The sequence below is a fragment of the Amphibalanus amphitrite genome, unplaced genomic scaffold (assembly GCF_019059575.1).
Source record: "Amphibalanus amphitrite isolate SeventyFive unplaced genomic scaffold, NRLGWU_Aamphi_draft 000654F_arrow, whole genome shotgun sequence".
NCBI classification, from domain to species: domain Eukaryota; kingdom Metazoa; phylum Arthropoda; class Thecostraca; order Balanomorpha; family Balanidae; genus Amphibalanus; species Amphibalanus amphitrite.
Window position 1 is genome coordinate 331123 of NW_024882148.1, and position 18090 is coordinate 349212.

Below are 18090 nucleotides of genomic sequence, written 5' to 3' on the forward strand. Positions count from 1 at the left end.
ACATCAAGAAAATTGACGCCTTTGAAAATCGCAACTGGATCTGAAACGCCACTTTTTCAGCGAAAAGGCGACATAAGCGAGATATGTTAGAAAATACTATATGGCTGTTTTTTTTGCAATTGTATCTAGCCGGGCCTATAGAGGGATAGCTTCAAACACCGCAGCTCAGTGATCGTTTTTCGCCCTCCCCCTGTCTCACTGTGCAAATAAGCGAGCTACTGAGACAAAAGCAGGGGATAACCAAAGATCTCCTCGAGTCAATTCGACCTCATTTAAAAAAAAATGTTTACCTCGAGTCAATTTTCAAAGGCAGACGTAAAGGTGAAAGACAAAACCGGTACATGTATAGTAATCTCAAACTATGTGTTCCAGAGGACGTCAGGACTCGATAAATTTGCGCAACCTGCTTGGCAAGCTGGATGTCACCATCGAGTTCTATACTGATAAAACAGGTAGCATAAGCCGCGAATGCAAACTTTTATTTTGAAGGGTAATTCCCTTACCTGTTTGACCTGACCTTAACCCTGACCTATGCTAAGTGACTGCTGCATGATTCTGACACTCGTGAAGCACTTCAATAAAAGATTCTGCACAATCTTGACAGAACTTATGACGAAATACGCCCAGTATGAGATCCCAAGGTCCAGGCTACTGAAATCCCAAGTTCAGGTGTTTGGCCTGATTTTGACCCGACCACTGATCTCGACGTCAAGTTGAAAATACTCATTACTAAGCGTCTGATAGCGATCTTTCGTTGGGATCGCCTCGACCGTCTTGCTACGCCTATTGATTCTCCAGTTATCGGCGATAACGTTTGAGGCCCCATATCCCCCTCCCCCAAACAGGTGGTGGGTGGCGAAATATCCCAGCAACTGCCGGGTAGATAGAGTATTTCACTTCTATTTAACCCTCGCCCATGTAGGGGGGGGTTGGTGCAACCCCCCCCCCTGAGGTTTTTCGGAAATAGTGCAAAAACGGCGGCGCGCAGCGCCGCCAAATTTTGGGTACCTTATGGGGCAAACCTTGCGCATCTTTTGGTAAAAAAAAATTTGACCGGGTCATGTCAGGTCACGGAGTTATGACGTCACAAAGGGAACAGCCTCCGGCCGGATTTTCACAAACTGAGTGCCAACGCCCGAGGTTTCCTGCCGGTGGTACGGAGATCGGTTGATGGATCGTGATGAAACTTCCCATGCATGTTGGGGCAAGTATTGGCTATCATATGGTATAAGAAACTTGACCGGGTCAGGTCAGGTCACGGAGCTATGACGTCACAAGAGGAACAGCGTCCGGTACTATTTTTGAAAAGCGCCCGAACCACTATTTTGCTAATTCTTGTCACCTCAATGGGAATATGCAGCAATATTAGCTTCTATAGGGAGCAAATGGACCTCCCAAATCCAAAAATACAATCAGATTTCAAAAATTTAAATTTTGATTTTTCGAATTTCTGCCGCCGACTGTGACCTTGCCGACTTCCGACGCTCCCAACGCGCCATTTTTAGAGCTAGGGAAACGAAATATATACCAAACGATAGAGAATTGATCAAGGAACACGATAGTGAAGGTTTCAAGTCGATATCTCCCACCGTTTTGCCGCAATCGCCGCCGAAAGTTGAAAAAAGTCTATTTTCCGAAAATTTGACCTTTGACCGGTCAAAAGTGGGTTAAATGTTGACCTAGGACCAAAAAATATACCACCAATCGCGAGATCTCGGCGAGAGCAATCCGTTGGTCTTTTCCGCTAAGCTCTACGACGCTCCGTTTTCAAACGCCAAGGGGGGTCGCACCAACCCCCCCCCCTGCATGGGCGAAGGTGGCAGATCGCCGTTTACGGGCGAGGGTTAAACCAAAACTTTTGATTACATGGATTTAATTGCAAGGTGAGCTCCCCTCGACCCTCACCACCTTTCTAACCTAAAGATTTAAGATAGCCTATTCCGCCCGAGTATGCTCCCAACAAATTATTTCTGTGCACAGATTTCCTTTCCTGGCATGCAGAGACGCTACTCTAGTGAAGCGACCTCTCCGTTGCGCCACTTCAAGAAGGCTTCGCTCTCCTCCTCGGTGAAGTAGTTTCTCCAGTCGCCCATCACCCCCTTCCTCATGAAGGTTCCCTCCTCTGTGCCGGACAGAAGTCCGTTGTCCTCCCACTGGTGGAAGTTGGTGTACGGGTTCGCCTTCATCACTTCGAAGCTGGTGTTCTTCACAATATCGTCGACATCGGCGTCGCTCAGGGACACTCCCAGGAAGTCAGCCACTTTGCGGACGACCGAGCCGCGATCCTGGTGCATCTGCTCGTACGACAGACAGAGCACAGTGTCCGAGTGCTCCAGGTACCCCTGCACGTGCTCACGGTAAGGACAGAAGACTAGGGCGTCACGCATGAAGCCGTCTCGAAAGTCTGCGAATGAACCACGGTACTTGAAGACATTGAACATTCTCGAGAAATGGTAGAAGGAAACGCAGACATCTCTTGCATCACGAGACACGTACAGCACTTTGGCACCACTCGTCTTGAGGCCTTCTGGTAGCATATGGTAGTGCAGATGTGTCTTGATGAATCGTTGGTCCGTTGCGTCATGCAAAGGAGCCATCTCCATGAATTTTTCTTGCGACTGCGTTCCTAACAGAGTGAATCGATACTCTAGGCAGGTGTTTGGTTCTTTCTCGTCTTTCATTGACGGTTGGTGGGTGACACGCCACACGATCTCCTGAAGCCAAGTGGTGCCCGACTTCGCAAAGCTGGCCACGATTATATCAGAGCGTCTGCCTTGGAACTGCTCCAACTGTTTCATGATACCCCCTTTAAGATGAATGTTATTCATTATCGCTCCACGGTACCTGAACGTGCGGTAACCGGGAGCCTTATAGTTGGAATCGATCGGCACTGGCTCCCATCCCTCTGGAATGGTAATCTCTTCCGGTGCTGCTGCTGGCTCCTCGGACATTATCTGTGGCGTTTACCACGGTAGGGGAGAGTGGGGAAAGATGCCCAGGGTTTGACTATGTCATATATTATTCGAAAATGACGATCGGAAAGCCAAAACTTGGAGTTTCAATGGAAGCCGACATCATTTTTCTCCAAATATATCACACTTTCGTGCCTGAAACATGATAACTTTTTTTGCTATTAAGCATTTTCCTGAAGAAGTGAAAGGGGGCATCTTACCCCACAGGGTGGAAAAGACGCCCCCTGGCGTTGGGTAAGATGCCCCCTGTACTATAAGTGACAAAAATAGGCACGTGAATCGCCTGAACGAATCAGTAGTCCCTTCAAGCCTGCAGTAGACACCAAACGTCATCGTAAGGGCCCTCAAAAGTAGTCGTAAGGGGCTTCAGAGGTCATCGTTAGGGCCATCATAGTCCAGCGTGGCCAAACAAGCCTCCGTGGTGGCGTTCGGAGACCACTGTGGGGCCCTTATAGGTCTTCATGATGCTTGAGGGCCCTCGAGCCCATCGTGGGGACCTCAGATGCCAGCGCGGCCCGTGGAGCCAACGTGGGAGCCCTCAAAGGATGTCGTGAGGGGCCCTGGAACCAATAATGGGGCCAACAGAGGCCGTCGTGAGGGCTCTCAGAGTCAGATGCCGCCCAAAAAGTTGCTGTGTGGGCCGAGAGACCGGCATGGGGAGCACCCGACCGTACCGGACTCTCAATAGTCCCAGATCGGCTTTTGTCTCTCATCACAAGTATGTAATAAATGATTTGACGGGCTGCTTGAAGGACAGCCTACGGATTTAGGGGGGCGTCTTTCCCCATCAGGACAGGGGGCATCTTACCCCAAGGTACCGAAGTAACAATAAATCAACACAATTTGTTAGCCATAAAACTACACCCTGAGTCCCTGAAACAAACTGTTTGGGACACAGTACACGCATGTTAATGTATCACGACTATAGCAAGGGACGCAAAAATTATCTACCTTCTTTGATATTTACAATGTTTTGACGCCAAAATATTTTTTGAAAGCAGCAAATAAAAAACATGCAATCACCAGCCAGCCGTTGCCCAACTGAGCTTCGCAAATATTTGTGCAGTTAACAAGGCAGGCTTCCGCTTTACGCTAAGAACATTAATTTCCAGGTTCGATTCTTTGTTTCCCCGCTAGAGGGGGTGGGGCGTCTTTCCCACCCTGGGCATCTTACCCCACTCTCCCCTATATCCAAACGTGGTTCAGATTCCGCGTTGTCGCGACAGAACACTGGCTTTTTAATTCACCCAGAGTACAGTATCACTTTGTGCCTCTGCCACCGGCCACTCAAGTGGAATGGATGTTTGATGCTCCAACTGCGAGATTCTCTCCTGCCTCGTCTCACTCCGCTCCGTCCCACACTGCACGCTGTGAATCCAGCACTGCGTGGTGCCAGTCACGCGCGCAACGCATTCCTATGCGAGCCCGGACAGCCTGCAGACTGCTGTGTTTATGTTGCTCCTATCGCTAGTGAGAGGGCTCTGCTGCCCTGGTTCAGCTATACCACAAAAACAGGTGTTTGCCGGTCGCTAGAAGTCATCACACTTTTTAGCTGTTGAATGCCCAGTTAATGTGAGTGGATTGGTTCGTTTTCTTCCCTGCTTCTAATCCCAGCTGTGTTTTTTTATAGCACTGGCCTCTATATAACATCGGCTGCAGCCACTTGAAGTTAGTTGAGTGAGATGATCTTTAACTGGTCTTTAACTGGAGTCGCTTGACTGAGGTCATACACAAAGCTTTCGATTGCCCGATTTTCTTGATCAGACGTACGAACCAAACTCTGCTTGGCATACTGCGTAAATTCCTCCATATTTAAACCTTGTTTCAAAGAAAATAGTACAAATGACCTCCCGGGGCACTGTACGACCTTTCTACGAGTTAAGGTGGATTATTTTCTTTCTTTTTTTTTTTGCTGTGTATTACTCCCGCTAACTTCAGCTAACCACCATTTGGTCGGCATTCTCCTTTCATCCCTCTTTCTCCCTCTCCCTTGTTCTTTGCTTCACCCCCCCCCCCATACACACACACGTGCATGTTCCACCGCGGCGACCGTCATCCTGGTGCCGTCCCGCGGCCGCCGGCAGCAGCTGCCAGCAGCAGTCTCCTGCAGCCATGGTGGCTCCGCCCGGCCATCTGCCGCCGAGACTCTCCATCGAAACACCACCTCCTATCGGCAGATACATGCGAATTTACTGTCACCGAGCGTTATCCGACACATTCTGCATTTCAATATGAGGCTGTAACGCCGCAATGATGGGCCCGCGCCGCTCCGGTGGCCAATTTTGTGCAAATGGCGGCGGCTGCAGCTGGCCGCGGCGCGGCGGTGGTTGCTGAACGACCGTGTCGACGTGCGGCTAACGAGACCGAACGGCCGCCGCCGGACCCCGTGCGGCGTATTGATACGGGCCATTGAAAGGATGCGTACTGCCGGGTCACTGCAGCTTGCCGGTTGGTTATCGCGCCACAATATGGCGCACGGTTGTGCAACTGAACATCTCATGTAGAACATAGCTGGAAACTATAAACCACTACGTCAGATTTTCTTGCAAATTAGAGATGGCGCAATAAGTGTTCGAAACTCTATAGACTTTAAATGGAAAAATGGAATAGCGCGTGCCACGTGAAGAAGATTTTTCCCATTATGCCTTTTTCCTGTGGTTTCAGCTGCGATGTAATGATTGCAATGACTTGCTACTTGCATCAAAAAAGTTTGTGATAAATGACAGCAATTGATTACGGAGCGAGCGAAGCGAGCGTAGTCTTTCCGATTAACGGAAATTTCTGAGTATGAGCGGCCGGCCGGCCGGCCGTGGTCACGCTTTTGCGAGGCTTATATCTCAGCAACCACTTGACCGATTTACACGCGGTAATTTTTGTAGGGTAGCTTCATTCCTTCTACCAAGTATTGGACTATTCCCGATGCATGTGGGTGACCCCTTATGCACGTGCCACGTGCAAAACGAAGAGGTGTCACTTTTGTAATTGTTGCAATATCTCGGTAACTACTTGGCCGATTGCGCTGAAAGTTGGCATGTAGGTAGACACCCGCTAGGCAATGCATATCCATGTGCAAGACTTGGGGTGCTGCTGCACGTGCGCACGTGCAGGGGTCGATTCCAGATCTCGAGAACGGCTGGACCGATGGCGCTCAAATTTGGCACATGGTTAGGGACCGGTTAGTAGGGTGCCGTGCAAAAGTCAGTTGGGACCCATTTTGCACGTGCGCACGTGCAGGGTGCCGCTTCCAGATCTCGAGAACGGCTGGACCGATTGTGCTCAAATTTGGCACATCGCTAGAGACCGGTTAGTAGGGTGCCGTGCACAAGTCAGCTGGAGGTACCCCCTCGAAATTTCGCACGTCCAAGGCTCACCCTCTCGCTCGCTCCGTTAGTCGCCCCAAAAGGCGTTATACTGGTTAACCCTCGCCGGACCTATTGGTTTTCTACATACGCGCCGGCCGAGGGGGGGGGGGGGGCGCGTACGACCCCCCCTCGCCGTTTCGCCCCTGGTGGGGCTAGCGCGTCGCGGAAAAAACGAGCGTGTGCGCCGTTACGAGACGCAGAGATTGGTACCCGATTTTAAGGTCCTAGGTCAACCGGTGACCTCTGAGGTCAGGTCAAGTGCCCCAGGGTACGGTTCAGTTTTTGGTCAATAACTTCGCAAAAAACGGCCGCAGAGCCACGATTTTGGCAGCATCGTGTTCGCCTCGCTCAGGCGCGTCAAATGATATACTTTTTGTTCGGGTCAGGTCAACTTAGGGTGTTGACCTCAGGTCAAGGTCAGGTCAGCACCCCCAGGTCACAAAGTTGGTCAAAAGAGGTCATGTCGCATATCATTCGATTCGGCAGGTCTTCCTGAGTCCATTGGTGGCTTTCTCGACTCGCTAGCTCAATTTGATCGGGAGTTATTGACGGAAAACTAATATGACCTTGATGACGTCATAAATGACGTCACGGAAGGTCAACATTGCAAAAGTGACGCATCTAACCTTGCAAGGAGTGCATCGAATCACGATTCTGTGTGCATGAGATAGTTGGAGATCGTTCCCGGCGCCAGAATAGCAGTTTTCATTTTTCCCCATTGACTTATAATGGTGAGGTCACGAAAATGACCTGACCTCATATGACCTTTAGGAAAAATCCGAGATATACAAGTTGTGAGACTCATAATGGATACTAGATTCTGCAAGTTTCATTTCCCTGTGACATCTCCTCTGGCAGTGAGGGCGTTGCGAAGTTGCGACATCTGAAGACCGTGCAGAGGTTCACTTATGACGTCATAGGTCAGTGACCTGACCTGACCCAAAAATGCGGTTGGTGTCAAAAGATGCGGCTTGGATCAAAGGTCAGGTATGCCAAGTTTCAGCTCTCTATCGCCAGCGTGTTCGGAGCTATCGCGAAAAAAACCCTATGGGGGGCGGCACCCGCCCCCCCCTCGGCCGGCGAGGGTTAATACAGCTTTCATAATGTTGAACTAAAAGCATGTAAAGAACCATAGATAGCAAGTGGAGAGTGGCAAATGATCTTATCGCTTGCCAGGTGATTTGATAATGATAACCAGTGTTTTGAAGATGCCCCAGTATTATGCCAACAAAACTAACTCTTGCATCCTTATAGCCGCTTCCCATGAGAACAAAGTTGCGATGTCCCTCTCAGCAAACCTCACTGACAATTTCGCTCTAAACGGCAACTTAAACGGCTTTATATTGGAAAGCAAAAATCACATTCAAACATGAAAATATATGTTTTTTTATTACACCGAGCTAGGTGAGCAGTGGTGACCTTTCTGACAATCGACATTTACGCCGTATTGTCGGCTCTGACTCTGAGTCATGCTGACGAAATGCCAGGGGGTCTGAAGCGTGTCACCAGGTGGGACAGCCTGAGTCAGTGTGACGGCGTATATGAGCTGTCGGACGAGCAGAAGGGGCTCAAACGGGCGTGCCCGCGCTCGGCCTGTCGGCAGTGGACTGTCCTGCTCTGCACGGTACCCGTCTGCGCCATGGAGTGCCGTGTGGTGAGATGGCTCGCTCTGTCTGCTCTGCTGGTGATCAGCCAGCCCGCAGCCGGCTGTGAGTTGAGCGAATCTGCCTCACTCAACCACTGCGTCTATAACATCCTTGAAGGAAGCAGAGAACATCTCAAGTCGTCATTCGACCCATTGATCATACCTGACCTCAGCGGTCACGATAACTTCGATTGGCACGTGCAAGACATTTCTGTACACGGTCTGTCCGAATTCAAGATCAAGGATTTGAATATCAAACCGGTTGATGACCGGATTGACATCAGATTCCATGTGGCCTGGCCCAGTGTGGTTGGTAATGCTAATGCCAAGCTCAAGAAATGTAAGAAAACATTCATTAAGCGGATTTGTTTCCGCATTCGCGGCAGACCAGTGATTACGCTGAAGGACCCATCCGCACGCTTGACTACTATGCTATACGTTGATCTGGTCGGGGGACGGGTGCTGATCACCCCAAGAGGCACGGATGTGTCAGTCGATCTACCCGGCATCGATGTGCGCCCACGCCTCCGCGGCGTCACAGGCTTCCTCGACGATTTTTTCAATAATCCCGCCAGGACTTTTGTCAACAGATTTGCTAAGAAGTTCTGGCGGAAAAACAGGTCGAAATTTCAACTCAAGATCGAAGAGAAACTGAATGAGCTGGTGGTGGTTCGTTTGTCAAACCTTCTCACCGAGAAGCTGACAGGCGTTACTGGTTAGTGCGGCGTCATGTACAGTCAGTCGTGAAAGTACCGTGCGCCGGTGCAGTGGATCCATCAGGCCCGACTGAGAAAGGGCTGCTAAATTTGAGTCACCGAAGCAATTGGCCTGAGGGATGGATGAGGATGTCAATTGGTCCGGTGCCCTTAAATCTAGCACTTTCAAGACTAACTGTACAGTGTACACCCAGAAAAAGTGTCCTCAGAAACAAGTGCCCTGGTATCCATGCTGCTGGCAATTTTCATCACTTAGGGCTATATGATAAGAATTCCGTAATCTCTAATGTCACTAACAGTTTCGCGATTCGGCGTCCTGTCTGATTCTCTGTTTCTTTTATTGGTACCCAATGTTTGATGTTAAGTGTTTTAATTTAAGACACCTTTTGGATGCCTGCACGCGCGAGTCACGTTGTTTATCAACAGGTCATTGACAAACACTTTTCAGGGAAAGTTCTGTTGAAAATTATTGTAAATGAAACACAAGAGATAACTATTAACTATGTATCAGTCCTTGACAAAATAAAGTAATCAATGAAATGATATTAGATAAAGTCAAATAAAATAATTTTTATTTTGCATGTACTTTTGGAATAAACATATGCAGTTGTGTCATGGCCTTATTTCGAAGTCACGCTTGACTTGAGTAAAAAAATGTTTTTGCTCAGTGCACACAGTAATGGAGTGTTGTCATCATTTGACTATCTTCTAATGCCATCACTTTTTCACTTCAACATGACCCTCACAATGAAGCCGCGACCCATGACCTCCTAATTCCGACATTCTCACTTCACCTCGGTTTGATCGGCTGCCCGGACCGGAGCGGCCGGTTGGACCGCACGGGCGCGGCTCCTGTCCATCGACCAGGTGACCTCTCTGTTCTGAGAGCGGCGCTCGTAGTGCAGGCCGGGTCATCGGCCGCGGCCGTCGCTGCCGGAGAGAGGTAGGGGGCGGACCGGGGAGGGAGGGGGCACTGTGCCAGCGGCAGATCTTCCGTCGCGCAGCACGGGGCCCAATAAGGCACCGACCTGCCGCGGCGCCGGCCTGGACGGCACACTAACGCGAAAAGTAGGCCGATTATGGGCGGGCCGGTGCGCCGCCGCAGCGCTGTTGTCCGACGGCCGAATGACACACGGCCGGCTGGCGGCGAAATTGGCCGCAGTCCGCCTGCGGAACGCTGCTCTAACGACCGCACGGCCGGCCGCGGCCGCCGATGGCAGCGGCAGGTCGGCCTGGGTCGACAGCACGGGCTGGCATAGAGCTGAGTCGGGCTGATGTAGAGGTGGGTCGGGCTGATATAGGTAGAGCTGGGCCGGCAGCATGGGCTGATGTAGAGCTGGAGCGGCATCACGGACTGATATAGGGCTGGGACGGCAGGACGGCTGATATACATAGAGCTGGAGCTGCAACGACAGCGCCGGCTGATATAGAGCTGGATCGGCAGCATGGGCTGATGTAGAGCTGAGGCGGCTGATATGCCTAGCGTTCAGCATCCGGAAAATGAGGGATAGTTATTCGGGATCACCGCTAATTATTTGATATTGCAGGGACCATATAGTCACAATTTTAGATTGTTTTTGCTTTACGAATGGCTGTTTTACTCGTTGTCATGTCTGTTGTGCACGGTGTCAGTCTAAAACACCGAACAGTCCTGGTGCTCCTGGAAAAATTATCCCTGATTATCCGGATACCGAACGCGCGCAAGAGCTGAGATGGACTGATATAGAGCTGGAACGGACTGATATAGAGCTGGGACAGCCGGGCGGCTGATATAGAGCTGGGACGGCATCACGGGCTGTCGGCTGATATATGTAGAGCTGGAACAGGCTGCAATAGCTTTTGATTTTTGTTGGGTTAAGCTCCTTCGGTCTGACGAGACCATTTCGGAGCCGGAAGGACGATATGAATTAGGGGGAGACATTGGTTGGGCCGGGCGGGCACCCTACACACAAAAAAATATTAACACCGTTAGCGGTGTAATTGCACAGTACATACAGGGTGTTTCACAATAAATGTTACTTTTGAATAGCTTAAATGAAGATCTTACTTGTTCGTAAGCGCGTAAACTTTATATGCATTTTGCTGCAAATTTGTAGCGGTTTTTAGTCCTTACATATTTTTTTACAAACCGTCAACGGTTCCATCAGTATGGACGTGCAATGCCAACACCGTCAAAACGGGTCAATTCGCCGTGTACAGATGATGAGGCGGTATGGGTGGTAATGCATTACGGCGCTTTGCGGAGTCTGACCGCAGTGCGACGGAGTTTCGGTAGCCATTTAAAAGGAGGAAGGATATTCCGTCAAAAATGTCTTTCAAACGGGTAGTAGAAAGGTTCCAGAAGACTGGAAACACGAGACCAGCCCCGACTCCTGGCCGGACGGCGATCCCAGAGAATCTGGTTGAAAAAGTCAGACGGAAGGGTGGCATAGTGGAGAACCCGTGAAGGGTGCTGAGCTGAAAGTTATATGTTCATCAGTCCTACTGTTCTGCTGTCTCATGAGGTAATACTCATGAGCCATATTGTAATACATGCCACTGAAACATCGTCGTTTGAAAAGCAACATTCATTGTGAAGGACCCTGAAGCTTAACAGCAAATTGACCTGTTTTGATGGTGTGGACATTGCACGTACATAAAGAATGCAGTTGATGATTCGTCATAGTTTTGTAAGGATAAAAAACCCGAAAGAATTTGCAACAAAATGAATCTGGAATTTATGGGCATACGAATAGCTGAGGTCATTTTAAAAGCTTATCAAAAGTAACGTTTATTGTGAAACACCCTGTATCTGAGCACTTGAGGAAATTTAATTTAGTCCCTTCCCCGCTTAAATTACTCGCGCTTCTAAATGAACACCAGGAAGAAGGTAATAGAACACTGTTAGGAGGGTTGGGTGTTTTACTACATGTAGTAAATGTTTACTACATGTAGTAAAACACCCAACCCTCCTAACAGTGTTCTATTACCTTCTTCCTGGTGTTCATTTAGAAGCGCGAGTAATTTAAGCGGGGAAGGGACTAAAGTAACTTTCCTCAAGTGTTCAGATATGTACTGTGCAATTACACCGCTAACGGTGTTAATATTTGTGTGTGTGTATAGTGAGACGCCGGTCAGGGCTGAGCCCATCCAATGGACAGGCCACCCAGCCCCCGAAACTCACCACACCCGGCTACGGGCGTGTTCCTTTGGGAGCTTCCCGCATAGAGCAAAGTTGCCCGTCCGGCCCGGAGCAGGGCTTGAGGCTTGGAGAAGAAGGATTTGGCTGTCCTGAGGATGAAAAAGATAGAACGGCGTGGTTGTTACCTGCTACAGCGCTGGGACAGTCTGATATAGAGCTAGGTCGGGCCGATGTAGAGCTGGAACAGGCTGATATAGAGCTAGGTCGGGCCGATGTAGAGCTGGAACAGGCTGATATAGAGCTGGGACGGCTGATATGTGTAGAGCTGGGACGGGCTGCTTTAGAGCTGGGACGACGGGACGGACTGATGGATGTGGAACGGCAGGACTTGCTGATATAAAACCAGTATATATTTATATATGTATTGCTGTATAATATTGCTGATATAAATCAGGCTGGCCGGACGGCTGATATACCTAGAACTATGGACGAGAGGAGGTCAGAGCTGTGGTGGACTATCCACCATCACTAAATGTGTCATAAAGGCGGAACTGCCCCGATTCTAACAGATGGTGTCAGGAAGATATCGGATAGCAAAGAACGAGCCGAACTTTTGAACCGCACTTTTGCTGCTAAGTTTACTGACCCGTCGGCCAGCTTTTACCCAGACGTTATTAGTCACAGCATTTCCAATCTGTCGACTCTTCGTGTTACTAGTAATGATGTGCGCAGGGTTTTGCTGAGCATCCCCAGTGGCAAAGCTTGTGGACCTGATAACATCAGCTCTAGGATAATCAAGGAGTGTGCCGAAGAGCTTGTAGCACCGCTAACCATACTGTGTCAACTGTCCTTCAAACAAGGCGTATTTCCCTCTAAATGGAAACAGGCGAATGTTGTTCCGATTCATAAGGGTGGTGACCGCACCAACCCGAGGAATTATAGGTCAATTTCACTGCTGCCTTTGTTCGGTCGCGTTCTTGAGAAGATCGCCTGCGACATATTGATGCAACATGTTCGCCCTGTCATATCGGATGCTCAGCATGGCTTCTTATCCGGCCGCTCTTGTACCACGAACCTGGCTGTGTATCTGTCTCATGCGTGGGAGACCCTGTCGGAGGGATGTCAGACGGACGTTATTTACACAGATTTCTCGGCCGCCTTTCAAAGTGTTAACCATAAACTGCTGTTACATAAGCTTCAAAATTCGTTCCACGTTGAGGAACACGCCTTAAACTGGTTCGTCTCATATCTCTCCGGCAGGGCCCAGCGTGTTGTGCTAAATGGCAAAACGTCAGCATGGACTCCTGTCATCTCCGGAACTCCGGAAGGCGGAATTTTATCGCCGCTGCTCTTTTGTTTGTACGTCAATGACCTGCCTTCTGTCGCGGAGTCGCACTCTTTGATGTACGCGGACGATTTGAAACTGTTTCGATGTGTACGGTCAGAAGATGACAGCGTTCTTCTACAGAAAGATTTGAACCACGTATCGGATTGGGCAGAAACATGGAAATTGGCCCTGAATGCATCGAAGTGCAAAACCATGTCACTCACTCTAAAGCGAAATCCTGTGCAATATGTATACACAGTTAGAGGGACTGTCTTAGAAAAGCTGGACACGATGCGTGATCTCGGTGTTATGTTAGACAGTAAGCTAACTTTTACCCCACATGTCGACAGTGTTGTTTCCAAGGCCCGCCGTGCGTTAGGCGTTCTTATGCGATCATTTCAGCTGTGTCACAGACAGAACGGACTCCTGAATGAGAAGGCTATTATGGCCGCGTACACTGCCAACGTGCGCTCTATCTTAGAATATGGATCGCAGATATGGGCCGGAGCAGCGAGTACACACCTGGATAGAATAGAACGTGTCCAGCACAAGTTCCTTTTATGGTTAGCACATCGCACAGCGACCGGACGACAAGCGAGGGATTTGTCGTATGATGCGCTGTTGGACTTGTTTAAACTGCAGACGCTTGCATCTCGTCGACAGCAACATGACATTGTCTTCTTACATAACATTATCCAGGGTAGATGTGACTCGATGTATCTTTTGGGCCGTTTCTCTATTCGTGTACCATCCAGAAGCACTCGCTACCGTGCTGCTTTTTTCGAGCCTGTCGCCAGAGTGAATACTATTAAAAACGGCATGTTTTGTAGATTACCCAGACTCACCAATGTTTTTCTTGCACGCTGCCCTACCGTTGATATGTTCTGCGACGGCAAGGCGACGATTATCGCACGACTAGCCAGGTGCCTGACAAGTGACCATCTGTAATGTTGTGACGCATATTTATTTATTTATTGTTTGTGTTTTATCTACTCGACTTTGCCTATCATTGGGAATCTGTCCTGTTGGCAATAAACTGAATAAATACAAAAATACAAAAATAAAGTAGCACGCTGTTGTATTGCATTTCTGTATCACCCGGTGGTAGGGGTACAGTCATACTGCGACACACTAGCTGACATTTCGGCGCCCCGTCCACAAGTAAGGTGCTTGACCAGTGATCACCTTGACATGTACGAATATGAGCCACTGTATGTTCGATGTAACTACATAATACATATAAGGGGTTCACCAAACACTAAGACAAAGTTGGGCGGGCGGCATGTCCGGTAAAAAAAAAATTAACGATTCAAACAAACTGCTAAATGCACCATTTCACTGTGTATTAAATATCCGCTGCAAGCCCCAGAACGTCAGCAGAATTGCGTGATCCCCATCGTTCATTTTTGGACATTTGCTTGTAAGGTTCGCAACAGGCTCTGGCACGGTTTGACCGTGATGTTGGCCAATTCATGGCGGTGAAGGGCAATCAGTTGATCTTATATATGAAATTAAAAGCCACCACCACACGTTCTGGCCTTCAGCAAATTCAGATGCTCTATTTGTTGAATTTGAGACGCGTCGAGTGGCTTATCTGGCTTCGTCCCAACGGGAATTTTCACATCGGTTGGGGCCCTCGAGGCCTCCCCGGTTAGTGTGCTGGCAAGAGGCCGGGCCATGAAATCACCTTCTGGCCACGAAAGTTGTTCTGCATGAACCCCCAGTGTTGAATAAGTCACGTCTTTGAAGAGGCATCTATATGGTCCAATCATGATGGAGGAAGAAAAGCTGCTGGCTAATGATATGATCTGAAATGAAACACACAACATGGCTTCTAGAATCTAGCGTTAACAGTTAACTTGCCGATGGTGACGCGTATCAAACGTTAGCACCTGTACCACCGATAGCATCGCCATAGAACATGCTTTCGCCTAATTAGTTGATTGTTGCCTTTGAACAATAAATATAGCTTGTTGTCTCTTACTAATTCGATTTTTTCTGGCTTTTATTTGGACTTTCTTGACTACTGCGCACTTATTTCTATTGTTTTATGATATATCCCGGTCGCGACGAAAAATCGTTTCCGCCGTTTGTAACTCAGCCTTTGGTGCAACTACCTTGTTTACGTAAGGACAGCTAGTATCGAATCTATCAGCAGTGTTGCTCCGTGAGGTCCCAAAAATCTCCTCTACGAGCATTTTTGGAGCCCGACCTTTCTCGAGGTGGGCTCAACACCTTCACTTCAACACCACTCCAGATTTTTCGGCAAAATACTCTTACAATACTCCTTTCCATCACGCGGCAGGTGAATAACCTCTACATTTCAAGCTTCAGCAAGTATTTGTCCGCGTGAGCTCTCCCATTGATGTGTTGCTTTGGAAAAGACTGCGGAGCACCTTCCAAGTGATCTTCATCCAAAACGATCTCTAACGCGACTGTTTTGTGTCACTTCGTGCAATTTGATGCTCGGCGTGATGGAAAATATTCAATTTACTGTATATGCGAAATTGCAGCGTAATATTTTGATGAATTCACTTCTGATGTGAAACCATCGAAATTGTGTGTCGATTTTAAATGAACATCCTTTAGACATAACATGCGATCAGGCAGTGGTGCTGGGACAACTGAGCTGTTGGCTCGTATGACCAAGTTCAGCGCATTTCCAATAGATGGCGGTACGATCCGCTTCAGCCGAGCGCAGCCCTCTCATCCCACAAGGTAGCTGGCAGTTGTGTCAATATGCTACCAGTGTGTATCAATATACACATGACAGACAGCTACACAGCGGAGCCAGATGGTGCCACACCATCGCGTCCTATAGGAGCCCCGCCCCCGTGCGGTGCCGGCGGTCGGTGTCATCGGCGGCGGCAGTCGCTCCCCTCGGGTAGTCATCCCGTAACGACAGTACGACCATCGTACGACCGCCCTCCGCCGGTGCCGACGGCGCTGGAGAGGGGCGAGCTTGTACCGACGGTCGACGCACCCCCCCTCCCCCCCCCCGTCCGCCGCGCCAGACGACTCGGCGCCGACGCAAAGGTACGTGACGTCACCGCCAGCTCTCCGTGTCACCGTGGTAACGCCGCAGAAGATTAGGGGGTTGCTATGGCAACGGGGCCATCGGCACGCTCCCGTATATAAGTGGAAATGTGGGGATCGAACGAGCATTTGACGGCGTCGGCCGCTGGCTGGGGGTCGGGGGTCGGCCAGTGCAGGCCCTCGGGGCACAGGGTCAGTGAACCCGGGTCATCCAGGTCACGTGACGGTCAACGGTGACGACTCGACCCTCCGCTGACGGGAGAGGTAAGTCCACCGCTCGGTGACCGGCACGCGAGCGCGATCTTCATCCCAATTGTCGTTCTTCATTCGTGCATATCTTTGAATTTTGTTCTACCACGCAGTAATCTATAGCAGTGCGGGATGCCCCCATTTAAGCGTAAAATAAAGAAATTAAATATTTATATAGGTGCTTTTTGTGTGTGTGTTTTTTTTTTGCAATTTATAAGTTTTTAGATCCTAGATGTGCGCATTTTGCGACATAAGGCTTCTTTCATTTAGGCATTGGTCGCTGCTCGGATCATAAATTGTGCATAACTGCATAGTAGGTAGATAAATGCATTTGCTGTAAGCGTGCAGCTAAAATATACAAAACTTATTTTTCCATACATTTGTGCTTAATTTCAGGATAAGTTTTTCGATGACAAATGCATGCGCTTGCTTTTATTAAAAGCCAATGCGCCAACGTTACCTACGGTGCATACTGCACATTGATAGACGCTCTAAAAAGTTCATTTTCAAAATAAAGATTGCAGCGCTTTCCCTGGGTGTCAGCATTATGTATCTGTATGTAACAACCACGGACAATTTTGGAGAGTTTGAGTACCTATAAAGAGCAGTATTACATCACTCTGTTGAAGAGCATGGGCCGCTTTGTTTCGAAATTAGGCACCCATATTCTTGAACCGCAATGCGTCACTTCTTGCATCACAATATATGCTGGGTCTGTTTCATCGCCATTGCATCAGGTCAATTACTTCGGGGTCATTTATTGTGTGTGTGTGTGTGTGTTTTTTTTTTAACTCAGAGCTGCCTCGCTGATGACTTCTCTCTGTTGGCAATTCTTTCGTTTTTGCGTGAATAAGCGCATAATAAGTGCGCTTTTATACAAGTCACAAATCATGCAATGTTTTTCGTCGACCCGAACCGTACGAAGGGACAACTGTTTTTTGAAAATTGTCTGTAAAGAGCACTTAGCTGTAGCAGTCTAAAAATGAAACGCAATTCAAGTCATTAATGAAGATCGTTTGAGTTTAACAGAGCACTGAGCAGTGAGCAACCATGAGGCTGTGAAAGCGTTGATCCTTATTTTTTATAAAAACATCAAAGAAATCTGTCTCATCAAAGGCCAAGCTGCAATAAAAATACCACCAATGGATTTAGAATACGGTCTGCGAGAAGTTCACATTTAACAAGGTTGTATGAAGCCAATGCACAAACTAACACTTGACTTTGTAAAACAAAGCACGCACGGCAACGCACTGCGACCTTTTTTACCGCACCGTCCTCTAGGGCTGAGAGTCATGGGCTTTGAGGTAGGTTGAGCACACCTCATTGCGTTAAACAACATAAAGCTCAAACGAAGAGCCCCCTCCCAGTATCCACCCCTACCGTCGGGACGCTAGCCAGCAGGATAATCAGCTATTTAGTATTTACGTCAGTGGTCCGTATAACGAGATGACTTGGTTGACGGTGTTGTCCGGTGGTCTGTGCCTGATCCCTTCTTCCACTTCTGACAACACTGTTATAACAACATTTTATCCCATTTTAACTTACGGTTAGTATCTCCTACTTAAATTATTTTCGAATTCGATGTTCAATCAATATATCATGGCAATTGGATATATTTTGGTTTTGTCATGGAAATTTGAAAAGAATAAACATGAAGTTTTG

The 18090-nt window shown here is 48.6% G+C and overlaps 1 protein-coding gene across 1 annotated transcript in view; it reads right to left on the reverse strand.

The window, feature by feature from the left end:
* Window positions 1-2006: 2006 nt before the first annotated feature.
* LOC122364054 (amine sulfotransferase-like) overlaps window positions 2007-18090 on the reverse strand; it is a 65937-nt gene continuing 49853 nt past the window's right edge. Inside the window, exon 2 of the mRNA XM_043334099.1 lies at window positions 2007-2404. Coding sequence (XP_043190034.1) covers window positions 2007-2404 — 398 coding nt within the window. The remainder of the gene's footprint in view (window positions 2405-18090) is intronic.